The sequence below is a fragment of the Coregonus lavaretus genome, assembly GCF_964263955.1.
Source record: "Coregonus lavaretus genome assembly, chromosome: 15".
NCBI classification, from domain to species: domain Eukaryota; kingdom Metazoa; phylum Chordata; class Actinopteri; order Salmoniformes; family Salmonidae; genus Coregonus; species Coregonus lavaretus.
Genome location: NC_140002.1, coordinates 38,245,303 through 38,263,295, shown reverse-complemented (window position 1 = coordinate 38,263,295; position 17,993 = coordinate 38,245,303). Strand labels below are relative to the sequence as shown.

General features: G+C 39.8%; 1 protein-coding gene across 1 annotated transcript in view; it reads right to left on the bottom strand.

Moving 5' to 3' along the window:
* LOC311142929 (transmembrane protein 164-like) overlaps positions 1-9,316 on the bottom strand; it is a 46,353-nt gene extending 37,037 nt beyond the window's left edge. The window contains exon 1 of the mRNA XM_084178682.1: positions 8,185-9,316. Within this exon, the coding sequence (XP_084034808.1) occupies positions 8,185-8,622 (438 nt within the window). The 5' untranslated portion in view covers positions 8,623-9,316. The remainder of the gene's footprint in view (positions 1-8,184) is intronic.
* Positions 9,317-17,993: the final 8,677 nt, after the last annotated feature.

Sequence of the window (17,993 nt, the reverse complement as noted above, 5' to 3'; positions counted from 1 at the left end):
TTAATGTGCTTCTTCTTGAGCCACTCCTTTGTTGCCTTGGCCGTGTGTTTTGGGTCATTGTCATGCTGGAATACCCATCCACGACCCATTTTCAATGCCCTGGCTGAGGGAAGGAGGTTCTCACCCAAGATTTGACGGTACGTGGCGCCGTCCATCATCTCTTTGATGCGGTGAAGTTGTCCTGTCCCCTTAGCAGAAAAACACCCCCAAAGCATAATGTTTCCACCTCCATGTTTGACGGTGGGGATGGTGTTCTTGGGGTCATAGGCAGCATTCCTCCTCCTCCAAACACGGCGAGTTGAGTTGATGCCAAAGAGCTCGATTTTGGTCTCATCTGACCACAACACTTTCACCCAGTTCTCCTCTGAATCATTCAGATGTTCATTGGCAAACTTCAGACAGGCCTGTATGTGCTTTCTTGAGTAGGGGGACCTTGCGGGCGCTGCAGGATTTCAGTCCTTCACGGCGTAGTGTGTTACCAATTGTTTTCTTGGTGACTATGGTCCCAGCTGCCTTGAGATCATTGACAAGATCCTCCCGTGTAGTTCTGGGCTGATTCCTCACCGTTCTCATGATCATTGCAACTCCACGAGGTGAGATCTTGCATGGAGCCCCAGGCCGAGGGAGATTGACAGTTATTTTGTGTTTCTTCCATTTGCAAATAATCGCACCAACTGTTGTCACCTTCTCACCAAGCTGCTTGGCGATGGTCTTGTAGCCCATTCCAGCCTTGTGTAGGTCTACAATCTTGTCCCTGACATCCTTGGAGAGCTCTTTGGTCTTGGCCATGGTGGAGAGTTTGGAATCTGATTGATTGATTGCTTCTGTGGACAGGTGTCTTTTATACAGGTAACAAGCTGAGATTAGGAGCACTCCCTTTAAGAGTGTGCTCCTAATCTCAGCTCGTTACCTGTATTAAAGACACCTGGGAGCCAGAAATCTTTCTGATTGAGAGGGGGTCAAATACTTATTTCCCTCATTAAAATGCAAATCAATTTATAACATTTTTGACATGCGTTTTTCTGGATTATTTTGTTGTTATTCTGTCTCTCACTGTTCAAATAAACCTACCATTAAATTATAGACTGGTCATTTCTTTGTCAGTGGGCAAACGTACAAAATCAGCAGGGGATCAAATACTTTTTTCCCTCACTGTATACGTCGGCTAAGTTGCATGTTTAGTTTGACGGAAATTAACATCCGACTGTGAAAGATGCCACAGGACATCATCATGTGTTTATCTTGTAGTGAGCGTAATCGTGTGTGTGTGTGTTACATTGCTGTGCATGGTTAAAAGTGTGATGCAAATGACTCCAGATGAGGAGGGGTGTTGCTGGCAGGATGCTTGACTTTTCGTTGTTAATTAAGTGGTAAAAACAGCTGGGTTGTAGTAGGAAAGAATGTTCCGTTCTCCACTAAGGAACATCAAAGCCCTGTCCTTCACACCTGCTTCGACCCAGGCTGATGCAGAGGGGAAGAAGGCCAAGCATTTGTCATTGGTCTTCCTGACTGGCACTGTCCCACTCTCATACTGACAACACTGGAACTCAGTTGCCCTGGCTGTAGGTACCTAACCCCATAGGCCTCTCTGGTACTCACCTCTGCAAGTCTGCATAGCTCATAAAAGACAGCTAACTATACAGTTCAACCATGGAGCACACCTCCCCACCCCTAATGAAAACATACATGTTGTTGTTGCTGCATTTATTCTATAGCATACTACACCGCAGACAAATACATCGTTCCTTTCCATGTAAAACCCCCAACTAACTCAAAAATAATGTTCACAGCAGCAGCTCATCTTTGTCCACAGACTGACCAGATGCCAGACAGATACTGATGAGGGGCCACAGAACAGACCTGTAATTCTAAACCCCCTGGGCCCGGTTTCCCAAAATCATCTTAAAGCTAAGTTCATCATTAGAACCTTTGTAGGAGAATTGTCAAATCTCCAAGCAGTTTCCCAAAACCATAGTTATTAACGTTGCACTTGAAAACCCTCGTAATCTAGAACAGCTAAGTGTGTCGTTATCCAGATAGCCATACCTTCATTCCGACCTTGTGCCATACTGGGATATTCGGTCATACCGGCACTGAACACAAGGGCCGCTGTTTTGAAACCCCACTGATACTCTGTAATTCTAAGGTTAGCAATGCTAACAAGTACACGTAAAATCACAGAGAATGCTAACTAAATGCTAACAAGTGCATTGCAAACATTTTATAGTGTCCGACCTAAACTATACAAGTAATAAAAAAAAATGCTACTCACAGTTTGCTGCACGCACAAAACAAATATTACACAGCAAGGCTTTTCGATCCAGGAGGGGATCCTCTGCTGTTACCAAGCCAATGCTGTATTTTGTAAGAAGCTAACCACATAGTTAGATAGCCAATTAGCTACTAAATTAGCAAAACAAATGCTCAACTCCAGAGCATTTAGCACATTTGAAACAGTTAACTTAATAGTTAGAAGAAATCTAGCTAGCAAACATTTAGTTGTGAATTCCATACTGTAATTAGATCACAGTGAGTGACTCACAAGGCTCCGGTCTCTTGTTGTTGTGTGCTTGTAAACAAAAACCACTTGACTGGGGATTACCGGTACATTTCATAATGAAAAATGTGACAGGTGAAATGAAGAACGCAATCTTCCTTATCTCCTAACGTATTGCACAAGTTGACTGCAGGTATTTACAAAAAAATGTTGACTGTACTGAATAACAATCCCGTGGCTTTTTCCAAATACCCAGGTATACACGGTATAACTTCCAAATCTATGATTTAGTTCATTTGTATTGGGTAAGCATGAGAATAAGACACCTCAATATTTGCAGCCATATACGTTTGGATTGAACAGTATAAAACAAATCAGAATGGAGAAAGACCCATTGAAATCACTTATAATGTATGCGTTGCCACCAATGTTCACTCAAAAAATTGTTTGGCACTGAGCAAATTTCTGGTCTGAGGCTTTACCCGCTTTAAGTTACAGTTTTAACAGTTGCCAAGCAGGGTACTGTGGCTATTTGATCATAATGTAGGCCTACCAGAGTGGCCTACCATCAAAAACAATGGAGAAAATGCATCCCATAGCATTTTAACATGGAAATAGCTGTTCAATCATTCAGTCTACAGAAGCAGCCAATGTGTGGTGTTCAATGTAGGCCTACATTACATGAGACTTTTGAAAAATACATGCAGGGCTTGACATTAACCTCTTAATGATCAGACCCTTTTTTTCAATTTTCGCCTAAAATGACATACCCAAATCTAACTGCCTGTAGCTCAGGACCTGAAGCAAGGATATGCGTATTCTTGATACCATTTGAAAGGAAACACTTTGAAGTTTGTGGAAATGTGAAATTAATGTAGGAGAATAACACATTAGATCTGGTAAAACATAATACAAACAAAAAAACATATGTTTTCTATTTATTTTTTTGTTCCATCATCTTTGAAATGCAAGAGAAAGGCCACAATATAATATTGCAGTTCAGATGCAGTTTCAGATTGATTCAGTGAAGCATTGCAATACTGGACTATTTTGTATCAAGTCTGCCCAAATGTGCCGAAATAGTCAATTGATACATTTTCAAGTACATAACTATATAGAGAACATACAAAAATGATATGGTAATATAAAATGTAAATTTACACACTCCCAGGAATGTCATACATGATGGATCAATAGCTTATACACTAACTTTGACACATCTAGATGGCCGGGCGGGGTGGGTGTGGAGCCAGAGACAGCAGCGGTTCAAACTGTAGAACCCAGTTCCTACATTTGAATATAACCATTTATTTCATCAAACAAAACTATGCTACATTTTATCTCTGGGACCCTTAGGATGACAAATCAGAGCAAGATTACTGAATGTAAGTACATTATTTACCTTCAGAGGTGAATGTATCAAACCAGTTGCCTTGATAAGTTTTTTGTTGTTGTGCACTCTCCTCAAACAATAGCATTTTTTCACTGTAATAGCTACTGTAAATTGGACAGTGCAGTTAGATTAACAAGAATTTAAGCTTTCTGCACATATAAGACATGTCTATGTCCTGGAAAGTTTGTTGTTACTTACAACTGACATGCTAATCACATTAGCGCACGTTAGCTCAATCATCCCGTATACGGGACACCAATCCCGCAGAAGTTAACCTGTTTATCCACTTGTCCTTCAGACAAGGAGGTGACTGAAAATGTTGTGTAGTTTGATGCAAGAAACCACTTTTCAAAATAAACTGCATTATTATTCCCATACCATTATTACAAAGAATCAGACAAATTATGCTACCCTTTGCCTATTGGCTACTTAGTTTATTCAAGCCTGTCTCAAAATACAACACTTTAAGACAAAAAAAAGCTCTTGACTTATTTTTCTAAAATGTCTAGAAATGTACACGTTTAGTGCTCTTGCAGGAAGCAATCACTCCCCTATTGCTGACTACAAATGATATATAACTGGGCTAATAACTCACTAACTAACAAAGGATAACAACAACATGTGCACACATGGCTACACACAGCTCTCGCTTTGATCTCAAAACAAGTGCATCTACTCACGACCGCTCATGCTGTAAATACAGTCCAGTTCAAAGTAAAATGGCACAGATCCATTATTGGCAATGGTCCATTTGCAAATATCTTGCATAGACCGTTTTGTTTCTGTATGTTGCATTGAAAGTGGCTAATATTGCATTGATTCGATCACAATTGCCACAGTAAAGGGAAACTTTGATAGTGTTAACTAACAGGGAAAACTATAGAAAGTTGAGTGAAGTTCAACCTCGTGCTTCTCTCCGTGGGCTGATATTTCTTCTGCACAGCAGTCTTGGGGCTACTGCTCGCCCGCAGCTTAGAGGGAACGTTGGTTACCACCCTAGGGTCATGAACTACTCATAAAGCATATTTAGAACTTCTATTAATCAAAAACATAAAATGTGAAAAATATTGTGATATGATATTTTGGCCATATCGCCCAGCCCTACACCAAATACAAAAGCCAGCCAGCCATATATCATGAGTTAGATTATGAAGTTATTATTTGATAAATGCATCGAAGATAAAGAAATTGAGCTAGCTAACTTGCAGATTTATAGGAGCCGGGGAGAACTATGTCTTACTCCTTATTTACCAGACAAATATTGGTTAAGTGCAAACAAGCTAGATAAACAGTCAAACCCTTCGCAGCCTGTGAAAAGGTGTTTTCATATACAGCCGTCAACAGAGTGACTGATTGCAGAGATATGACTGTTGGTGATCAGCATTTAATCAGATGTGCTCAAATGTTAAAGATTAGACTGCACGGACTTCGTTTGATGTAAATGCTTATTTTTTTAAACACTGGAGGAGGTACAACGCCTATTAAAAATGTTGAAAAACAAATATGAAAGAAATGTGTACATGCAACAAGTAAGTTCGTACCACCCTTTCTGTCAACCTGGACTCAGGGGTAGACGTAACATAGTAAATGTAAATCTGTCTCCCTCCATTTAGTATGATATGTTACGTTTCGTATGGTATGTATTCATGTGTGGATATCGATCATCCATTTCATATGATATGTACAACTTACAATTCTTACAATATGTTATGAATTTGTAAAATGTATAATATGTTGCGAATTCCAATTTGTTGTGGCTAATCTGAGCTAGGTGGCTAACGTTAGCTAGGTAGATAACGTTAACTAGGGTTAGGGGTAATGTTCCCTTCCCTCTAAGGGACTGCCGCGCAGAAGAAATATCAGCCTGCACAGAGAAGCACGAGATTGAACTTCACTAAACTTTTTAGTTTTCCCCATTAGTTAACACTATCAACGTTTTTCCCTCTACTGTGCGAATTGTGATCGAATCAACGCAATATTAGCCACTTTCAATGCAACATACCGAATCAAAACGAACTATGCAAGAGATTTTCTTGTAGGGATAGCGTATTGGAGTACAATTCTATTGCATTGATAGGCACGACTCAGGCCCATACATTTAACAGAACGGTGCGCCATAATCAATCTGAGCTGCAGTATCCCTTTATGCAAATAGACCATTGCCATATATGGATCTGTGCCGTTCACTTTGAACTGGATTGTGTTTACACCATGCGTGGTCGCGGGTAGATGCACTTGTTTTGAAATCAAAGCTAGTAAGTGAGTTATTAGCCTAGTTATAGCTCATTTCTAGTCAGCAATGGGGGAGTGGTTGCTTCCTACAAGAGCACAAAACGTGTGCATTTCTAACCATCTTTGAAAAGCAAGTCAGGTAAAGAGCTTTTTTTTCTGTCTTAAAAGGGGTGTTGTATTTTGGAGACATGCTTGAATAAGCTAAGTAGCCAATTGGCAGACTGTAGCACAATTTGTCTGATTCTCTGTAATAATGGTATGGGAATAATAATATATTTTATAAAGTGGTTTCTTGCTTCAAACAACATTTTCAGTCACCTCCTTGTCTGAAGGACAAGTGGATAAACAGGTTAATGTCAATTCCGACATGTATTTTTTTCTCCAAAATCTCATGGAACGTAGGCCTACATTGAACACCACACATTGGCTGCCACTGTAGGCTGATTGATAGAACAGCCATGTAAAAATGTTATGGGATGCATTTTCTCCATTGTTTTTTATGGTAGGCCACTGATAGGCTACATGATGATCAAATAGCCACAGTAACCTACTTGGCCACTGTTATAACTAACTTAAAGCGGGTGCAGCCTCAGTGTTCACAGTAAACGTGCGCCAGAAGTTGCACAGAATTTTCACAAAGTTAAGTTTGCACTCAGCAGACCTGAAATTTGCTCAGTGCCGAAAATAATTAGATGGAACATTGGTTAGGGGTTAAGGTTAGGGTTCGAGTTAAGGTTTGTTGTAGGAAGGTTTAGCTAACATGCTAAGTAGTTGCAAAGTAGCTAAATTGTTAAAGTTGCCCGTGATGAAATTCGAACACGCAACCTTTGGGTTTCTAGACGTTTGCGTTAAATGCCCACCCATCCCCATCCACCCTCCTGTCCCGGATTTACATTTACTATATTACGTCTAGTCTATGAGACAAGGCTGTTTACGTTTACACTTTGGACGTCCTTGGGCTTCAGTGCCCAATAAACATACTTTCTTTATGACTGCAATATTGTCCTAACATGCCCCTTTTCTGATCAATGATCTGAAACTGGTAACATTGCATATTACATGATTCGACATTATCCTCTCACAGTTAAATTGAGTGGGATTAAATTAGACAATTACAGTGCGGTGCACCCGTTTGGGAAGAGGGATACTCATGCATGACATTACAACAGATGAGCCCTGCCTCCTCAACACCCTCTGTGTTGAGTGCTCTCCAAATGTTGTTGGCTGTGGTTCAGTATATGCACACACACCTCATGGACACACTGAGGCCGACTGAACAAACCGCTAGTCAAGCTACCCTCCATTTCTCTCGCTCTATTCCATTTCTTCACCATGTGTATCTAGTTTAATCCCCTCTTCGCCTTCAGGACTCCCTTAAAGTTTAGGCTACATCAATATAACTCAAGAAAAAGTGAGTGAGCCTAGTGAATTGGTTTCACATGTCAGATTGTGCTTGCAGCTTTCACTGGTTAAGGAATATTTCATCCTAGTAAGACATATTCCTTTGATTTTACAATTTCCCCCCATCACTAATGCTGATTATGATCTTTCTGGATGCCACTGAAAGTAAACAAAGGGTCGGTTGTAATTAAACTACATAATGTATTGCCATATCCACATGAAAAATTGTCATAAATCTACATACAATTGGCTAGTTAAAATTCGAGTGGGTGAGCGTTCTCCAGTCCAGATGGTGAGCTATGTATGCTAAACCTAGATGTTGAGTGAAAACACATGGTAGAACATTTCTACTTAATGCTAGACACGATGGTAAGCCTAGGCAAAACTGTTTTGCATAGAGGCAGATAAAATGCTTACGTAGTGGATAATGTGCTGAAACAGACAATGGACAGAATCTTCGTACATAGCGTTGGTCTCTACACAGAAATTATCAATGCACATTCAACACTAAAAAAGTAGTAAATGTAAAATGTAAGTTAAAATGTAAACTTGAGAGATTAAAAAGACAAAAGCAATTTAAAGTACGTTTAAATCGTGTGTGAATACCATGCATTTTTGCAGAAATTGTTGCTGCTACTATGCCCGGCCTTATCAATCTTACCTGCACCATGGTCATAACATGACACGGATTCAGTAGGTATATCACTGTCTTGGTGGCGAATTTGAATCCGACCTCTACTCCAAACGTCATACACAGAGCAACCAGCAACAGGTTCTTGCCGAAACTGTCCTGTTTCGTCCTTTGCCCATCTTTCGCGATCTCTTTGAGTTCTTTACAAATGTTGATTTTTCTCAGTGCGACGACAACTTGTACGATGGAAATCAGAACCATGACAAAACTCTCGCTGATACGTTGTTGCGGTGCAAGAAAGGCGGCACATTCTGGGCCCCCGTTGCCTTCAAACTTTGGGTCAACGCCGCCATACAACCAGTCTAAAAGACTGTAAATATTATATGTAGACATATTCCTCTTCTCGTGTTGGAAAAGGTACGAACAAGACGGAATAAAAGACAGTACACTGACTTCTTGTTGAAACATGAACTGCAGTATTTCACCTCGGCAGTAATCTATATAAAGCAGAGGCAGAAATGTATCCACCAAAGCTGCCACCGCCTCCTATTCTTGACAGGTAGTAGTAGTAGCAGCAAATCAGCTAGCTACCCAGGTAGCTTGTTGCGTGGACTGGAACTCGGTGGCCGACAGTGCCAGCGCGAGACCAAATTCCAGTGTTGGAGTATCTAGCGAACTATAGCTGCTTCTCATTAATATGGAAACGTGGACATTCAAATGATAGCTGTGATTAGCTAACAGCATGTCTTGGCCAAGTCACAAATTTTCAGTGGAAATTAGCTAACTGCAAGCAATTAACGTTGTTCTCTAAAACGTCCAGCTGTAGTTCTTCCGTTGCTATATCTCACCAAGAGAGGTCATTTTCAGCACCCAGTTGCACGATGTCACAAGCCAGCAGAACCGCAAATATTTTACATCGATCCAACACGAGAGTGTAGCGGTAGCTAGCTTTTTTAAGTTAGCTAGCTACTGTATCTAACTAACTGGTTACATTACAACTAATGTGATTTAACGTGCGTCGCAAGATACAGTTCTTGCTGCAACGATATTTGATATTAAAGAATGTTATAGCTTTGTTCACAAAACTAGTCTAGCTCTTTACATCCAGTTCCTCCTAAACCATTTCAATTTTCGTCTCTACACACTAGGAACATTACTTCCTGGATTGGATAGCTTCATTTAGCCCCGCCTTCTTTCCAACGAATGATCAGTTAACCCCTGGATGCTAGACCCTCATTTGCACACATACTGTATGCCTATAAATGTACAATATGCTGTATCTGATATGTGTAAAAAATAAATAAAAGTAACATTCATTAAGAATAATAACAGTGTTCTAGATTTATGTTACAGTTTACCCTGTCAGGTAAGAGAGGCAAACACCATTGAGGTTTTAAAAATGTAGTTTCAGATAGAAACCAATGTATTAAGCTGTTCAAATAAAGTTTATAATTATTATTTCAGTCAACAATTAGAGACACTTTAGTTTAGTGGACCTATGTTTGGTGTCGCCATAGGGTGTATCTCTCGCAGTATCCTCAGCAATGGGCGTATTCGATTACGCTGAGTCGCTGGGCACATGGAAAAGCCCCTCACGTCATCGGGCGAAAGAGGGTTGAGAAGAACGTCATTCTCAAATCGAACAGTAATCTGTGCGGTTTAGTCATTTTAACGTCAAGGCTGCGTGGTGCATCGTCCAGAAACATACAACATCTCTTTTCCATAAAATAAATATTTGAATTGTCTAATTATTTTTAATTGGGAAGGCAGATAAAGCAATCACTTTTGGATGGGAAAACACAGAATCCCACTAATGACTACACGTGCTTAATTATGTCACTTTTGTTTTGAGCCGATTTCGACACAGGCTTTGAACAGGGCAGCCCGGTTCCAAATCGAATGCAATCAACATTCAACCGATGCTGAACCCAGGCGAGATGATGATAATGATTCTTCTTCAATGTACCATGTCCTAGGCGCAATCGAGCAAACACCACCTCTTCCTTCCTAATCTGAATTTTGAATCTTGGTCCACCGAACTTTCTTTAGAGGGCATATAAATGCCAGCCCTTGGGCTAAAAGTCCCATCTCTTCTGCCACACATCTATCAAAATGGCTCTGATCTTACATTTGGCCTCACCTCTCTACCCAGTGGAACATTAATATCAATTATATCTTGTTTAAAGATCTTTTGGCAATGTGGTCTAAAAATTGTCATTGACTCCAGCCACCCTAGCCATAAACTGTTCTCTCTGCTACTGCAAGCCAAGTCTAGGTCCAAGAGGCTTCTAAACAGCTTCTACCCCCAAGCCATAAGACTCCTGAACATCTAATCAAATGGCTACCCATACTATTTATTTTTACTGCTGCTCTTTAATTATTTGTTACATTTATTTCGTATTATTTTATATTGTATTTTTTTGTGTGATTTATTTTGGTATTCTTTCTTAAAACTGCATTGTTGGTTAAGGGCTTGTAAGTAAGCGTTTCACTGTAAGGTCTACACATGTGAGAAATACAATTTCATTTGATTTGATTTGAATAACATGAATGCCTCCAGTAGTAGGTCACTCCTATTAGATTTGCCAGATGATAAACTATTCAATACAGATAGGGAATCTGAGCATATTATCATTCTGACAGGTTGAATGTCCTCAAGCCACTGGAGGGCAACTACTATTGCCAGCAGTTCAACTGAGTATATTGACAGTTCATCTGTTAGTCTTCTACATATCTGCACATCAAATTCAGGAATGTAAATGCCTGCTCCTGTGAGCCCACTATCTGGGTCCTTGGATCCATCTGTGAAAAGCGGTAAAAATGCATAAAACTTCTACCAATGTAATTGTCAACCAGTTTCCCTATATCACTGACTTCTGACAAATCTTTTCTTTACCAAGGTTAGATCAACAACAGGATCTGGGAGTAACCATGGAGGAACATCCCCTATCACCACAGAAATGCCAACCTCCAATTCCCTCAAACCACCCTCATCAGCAAGCTTTCCAACTGTCCAACCAAAACCACTGCCTTGTCTACTAGTATATTCCCATCAGTCATCTAGAACAGTAGCAGTGGGATGATCAACCTCACAGCCTTTCAGCCCAACCCAATAAGATAATTACAATTTATTATGCCGTATATCCAAAGGAATTTCGCCTGCCTCTACTAGTAAGGCAACTGCTCGGCATCCAACCGTAAGGCGCTACAGAGGGTAGTGCGTACAGCCCAGTACATCACTGGGGCCAAGCTTCCTGCCATCCAGGATCTCTATACTAGGCGGTGTCAGAGGAAGGCCCAAAAAACTGTCAAAGACTCCAGTCACCCAAGTCATAGACTGTTCTCTCTGCTACCGCACGGCAAGCAGTACCGGAGCGCCAAGTCTAGGTCCAAAAGGCTCCTTAACAGCTTCTACCCCCAAGCCATAAGACTGCTGAAAATTAATCAAATGGTCACCTGGACTATTTGCATTGACCCCCCCCCCCCCCCCCCCCCCCTACTCGCTGTTTATTATCTATGCATAGTCACTTTACCCTTACCTACATGTACAAACTACCTCGACTAACCTGTACCCCCGCACATTGACTCGGTACCGGTACCCCCTGTATGTAGCCTCGTTATTGTTATTTTATTGTGTTACTTTTTTTATTTTATGTTTTATTTTATTTAGTAAATATTTTCTTAACTCTATTTTCTTAAAACTGCATTGTTGGTTAAGGGCTTGTAAGTAAGCATTTCACAGTAAGGTCTACACCTGTTCTATTCGGCGCATGTGACAAATAAAATGTAATTTGAATTTATACAAATGTTGATTTAAATGCACCAATACATATCCTTAAAGCTATATACTCGATTCTGTCCAGCCTCTGAAGCCAAGTCTTCGCCGCTGTTCCATAAAATATACACCCATAGTCAATTGTCTTGCTGATCAGAGCTCTATAAATATCCATCAACGATTGTCTGTCAGCACCCCATTCATAACCAGAGACTGAGCGCATAAGATTCACCACCGTCTTACACTTTGTTTCAACATTTATGACATGATCTTTCCATGTATATCGCTCATTGAACCAAAGACCCAAATATTTGTACTTAGAAACCCTCCCCATAGGCTGTCCATACAGAAACAACTGTATATTATCAGCAACTTTCTTCTTTGAGAAGAGCATACAGCAAGACTTTGCCACTGACAATTTAAAACCCCAGTCAATCGACCATCTTTCAACATCCACTATAGCTTGTTGAATAGATTTGGTCACATGAGAGACATTCCTTCCCCTCTTCCAAATAGCTCCATCATCAGCATATAGGGAAGCCCCAATGCCCCTACCTACATTAGAAAAATACATCGTTAATCATAATATTGAACCAAATAGGACTGATAGCACTGCCTTCAGGAATACCATTGTCAACTCCATTGGCAGTAGATCCTATTTTAACTTGAAAAGATCAATGAAATAAGAAGTCCAAAACCCAGTTATATAATCTCCCACCAACACCAAGTATTTTCATCTTAATCAGTAGGCTTTCTCTCCACATTGTGTCATATGCCTTTTCAATGTCAAAAAAGACAGTAGACATTACTTCTTTCATGACCAGAGTTTTTTCAACTTCATTGCTCACCTTTACTAATGCATCCAAAGTAGATATATCTACCTTTACAGAATCCACTTTGACATTGACTCAATAAACCTTGATGTTCCAGGAAATAGGACAATCTGTTAACTATAATATTTTCCATCAGTAACTCACAAGTCATAGGTCAGTGCTTTTGGTCTGTAACTATCAGCACATGAAGGGTCCTTACCAGGCTTTACAAAGGGTAATATTACTGCACGTTTCCAACCAGAAGGTATAACCCTCTCACTCCAAATCATATTAAATAATCCCAGGAGAACATACATGACCTCATCAGGTATATGCTTAAACATTACATAACACAACTGATCATGACCTGGGGCTGTATATCAACAGTATCCCTTTTCTTATCCACATTAACATGAGCATGTAAAATCTCACACCCGCATTGCTTATATACTTCGTGTAGCTCAGTTGGTAGAGCATGGCGCTTGCAACGCCAGGGTTGTGGGTTCGTTTCCCACGGGGGGCAAGTTTGAAAAATGTATGCACTCACTAACTGTAAGTCGCTCTGGATAAGAGTGTCTGCTAAAATGTAAATGTCCAAAGTAACCCCACTATGTACCCTAGCAAAAGTCTACTTTATCCTCTGTAGCTCAGCTGGTAGAGCACGGCGCTTGTAACACCAAGGTAGTGGGTTCGATCCCCGGGACCACCCATACACAAAAATGTATGCACGCTTGACTGTAAGTCGCTTTGGATAAAAGCGTCTGCTAAATGGCATATTATTATCAGTTACGGCCATTTTTTTACCCACAACCCTAGGCGAGATTCATCGAACACCCTCAATATTAGTGCGTGCACGCCCTCTAGTGGTTTCCATTTTTCTTCACAGCTGAAGTGATCCAGGAAATATGATAGGGGGACATATCATCCGATATCACCCCATGTCTGCACTCCCCTCCCAGATGCTTGTGCTTTCCCACCTGCCCATGGAGAGAACCTACAGGAGATGGATAATCCATACAACGGATTTGTAGGGTTCATGCAGCAATGTCAATGGCTCTTGTTAAGTATTTGTTGAGGAGAATATAATTTTTTGCTCAGAACTTGTATATAATATGCACTGACTGTAAGTAGCTAGGATTAGAGAATGCAACCAAATGTAAAGTTAAATGTGCCACCCTGTCTTGACTTAATCTGTGCTTTGGTTTTACCAACAAAAGCCAGAAGAACCACTGTGGTCCGGATTTTTCAGTCTGATCTTATACTGGCTCCCTCCCAGTGAACATCAAAGACAATGTACATGCAGACAGAAAAAAGCCCCACCCACCCTCTGGGGTGGGCGGTAGTGATGAACAGTTACTTGCTGTACTTTGGGCTTCAAAACACTAAAAAGTTTCCCCTCTATGGATGCTGGTGTCAGTATGATTCACCAAAATGTTTATGCAAATGAAAAAACTTCTAATGGAGTGCACAGTGAAAATAATGAAATTCTGATTTCCTGAAAAGATTATGAGATCACTGCAGCACTAAGAGGTCAACTGCGTCCCAACCCATCACACTCTCATTGTTGTAAAGGTTTTTATGTCAACACATACAATTATTATGGAGAGAATCCATACTTGGAAATGTCCAGTAATATCAAAGGCATAAACATTAGTAATAAGTGTCTTTATTTTTTATTGTGTTTATTTTATTATTAAACTTTGCAACTACTTACTACTTTATAGCTACTTTGCAACTACTTAGCATGTTAGCTAACCCTTCCCCTAACCCTAACCTTAACCCCTAACCCTAACTCTTAGCCCAGGGGTTCTCAAACTTTTTGGGGCCATGGACCCCTTTTGTGATAGCAAATGCATCAGTGACCCCCTCATAATCAGAACACAACTTGAGTGAGATTTAAAAAATGGCATACAAGGAGTTATACCATGACTTCGTGTGCAAGGCCAGACGAACCAAGTCTCAGGCCCTTGGAAGGAACATTTTAAAGGTCCGCCTCTTGGCATAGGAGAGAAAAAAAAAAGTTTTCAAGCTAATTTCCAGCAATTCTAACTTTAGTAATAAGTTAATATTAAGATATCCTTCCCATCAATACTGTCCCAGCATCAACTGTCAGGGCCAGTTCTATGGCTGTCTGGCAAATGTGTTATGAGCCTGTCATCTTGTGGTCATTACACAACACCTGTACTGTACTTTCAAGAATAAAGTCATAACAAGTCTGACAATTCTCTGAACTTTTCAGAAAAAAGTTGTGATTATAATATCCTTTTTTGTTTTGTTTTTAACAGATCCTTCTGAAAGTCTATTAAAATGTAGATTTTAATATGAAATGCATTCATGAAATAAAAATGGTCCTTGCTGTTTTTTGTTCTTAAAGAAATGTACACAGCCCTGGTCATATGGCCTAATCCTTTTTTATTATTTTCATGGCCATGATACTGTAGTAGCAAGAGAGAGGACAAAGAACAACACAACTAAAACTTTCACTAACATGATCCATTGTCTGTAACAAAGCACATAGTCACTGCTGTTGTATTCTGTTCTTATGGGGGAAAAAATACAACAGAACATTTGAAAAAAGCAAAAAATTCTGAAGTCACAATACACAATCCATAGACGATGTCAAATTAAACACTGTTCTCTCCTATCTTGACAGTAAATATTAACCCAGTAAGTATTATGAAGCAATATTATGAAGCAAGTACTAATCCAACTGCTAATGTTTCAAAGAAAATGTAGACTCCCTGATAATAAAGGTAATAATGACTCACAAGTCATGTAAATATTGAGCGTAAGTGCATCAAAGAGCTGCAAGAATTGGTTGTGGGGACATTCCCTAAAAGCTGACTAATTCATAATTCCCATCCAGGTGCCGGGAGAGACCCAGGGGAAATTTGATTGAATGTGACAGTACTAAACCATGGTCACTGTCCCCTCCACTGTCACACAAACTTTTTAAGGCAACCCAGAAGAACCTGTCCTCTCTGACAACACAAACATAAGGCAACTCAATGTTTAAACGACTCTCTTCTGCAACTGAGGAAGTAACCTTTTTCTTCTTAGATTCTTAGAATTCGGGGTCTGAAGCAGGAAGGATGTGGAGCAATAGGCAGTGCTGCTGAGAGGCACCAAACGAGAGGTTCAGGTAGAGACAGGTCCACACAAACCAGCAGGTAGGTCTATGAAGATTTTTTTAAATCTTGAATGTTCATACAGTTTTAATGGTGAAATAATATCTATAAAATAACAAGCTGCAGGAGAATAAATGTGTTGCAGCTTCTTGTATAGTTTAAGTAAGAGACTGTCACGCAACAAAGTCTTTAAAAAAACTATGAGTTATTGGCTGTTTCACATATCTAGTGGTTTAAAAGAAACCATAATGAGAGTAGATTTTGGATTCCATATAGTTGGAATAAAATGCAGCTAATTTGTATAAAGTTGAAAAGATAAGATACATTCATTAAATATGGAAGTAAAGGTTGTGCCATTAACATTAAAAGTCACATTTGGTAAATGTGACATGTTAACATTAACCATCCAATAAACATAGACATCACCCATCCTTAATGAACAGGACATTTCCTTTTGAGGAATGAATGTGTGAATGAATGTTGTAAAGGCAGTGTGGACACTGTTGGGAAACAACCATGTCAACTCTGTGAATGATAACTGGGGCATGGCGTTCCCTTCTCCGTCCTACAAAACAAATATATAGACACTTTCACTTTTACAGTGTCCTTTAAAACAGCATGTAAAACACAACATGTGAGATCGGTCTTTTGACAAACCTTGCTGTAATGATATGTACTTTAACTCATACAGTTAATGGAGATGTAAAACTGGATTCAGTTTGAATAAATAATCGATTATTGTATCTTTTCCTAGTTTTTCTCGGGGTCAAGACGTGGCTGTTTATAATCAATACGGCAAACATTTGCCTTTAAATTGCCAGGTTAGCATGACTAAAATATATATGCATTGCTATCTATTTTTATTAAAGGGAATGGTTTGATTTTCACAGCTCAAAGATTGGAAATATTTAAATTGCCATTGCGCTGCAGGCGTCTTCAAGATGGATCTTTCAGATGGATCTGGACTTTCAACATGGGTCACTGACACCAAGATGTCCATGGCTCACCCAGTACTCAGTGTAAGGTCTGTGTGATCAAAGTACAGCTACATCTGATTACTGGGTCAGTAATGACATTATAAGCTGCATGTGCCCAGACTGAGCACCTCAATAGGTATGGGGACCATTATGCCAACTGTATTCTTGTTTAATAAAACACACATTTGACTAAGTACAGTGTTGGTAAATTATTTATTGGTGTCTGCCAGACCAGTGTGATGAAGGGACAGAGATGAGAAGAGGAAGCCACTTTAGACTATTGAGATGCAGCTTTCCTTAGCCTAAAAACACTGTCCTCTGCTCTACTTTCCCTTGTAACTTTTCCATCCTTTCTCACCTTGGATACATTCAAAATAAGAAAAACAAAAAAGTATATTAGTTGTCTTAACACTTTAATCAAGTTTCCAAACCAGGGCTGCCAACTTTTGAAGAAAGCTTGGAGTGAGATTTTGGTTTGGGTTCTGGGGGTCCTTCCCCAGGAAAGTTGTAGTGTTTAAAAGCTAATTTCCTGGAATTATATGTATTTTTGACATGGCTTATGACCAGGGTGAGAAGAAAAAAAACACAGGTCAGGTGTATTCAGAATGCTTTGAACAGTAAATGAACACTAACAATTCGACGACTTTGTTCCTTTGAGATTTTTGGGGAATTAAATGTATTCAGACAGTAATGAAATTAGATGGGGAGACAGGCACATGGGAGAAACAGTGGGAAGGTCAGTGGGAATGCTCTGCACAGGAAATACTAATATTAATGGCTGATGGCAGTGGTTAACCAAATCATAGATTGCAGTCTCCTTGTCCATAGACTGCTTTCAAGGTAAGGACACAAACATTTTGTATTTTGTAATTTTGGTGAACTATCTCTTTAAAATAGGTATGGAAGAAAATCCTGCTAGGAGGGTTGGGCACCCCTGATCTATGTTTCCCAAGTGCTGGGTGTTTGAAAATGTTCTAACAATACATTTCTCAAAATCACGACCGAGTTTGGGAAACCAAGCACTGAGCTATGGTCTAGTCCTTTCAATTAATGAACACCAGAAAGGTAGGATGTGCGTAAAGGCCCTAGATATCAAAATGGTACTGGGCCAATATATCACGTGACATTTCGGTGGGCTGTATTAAAA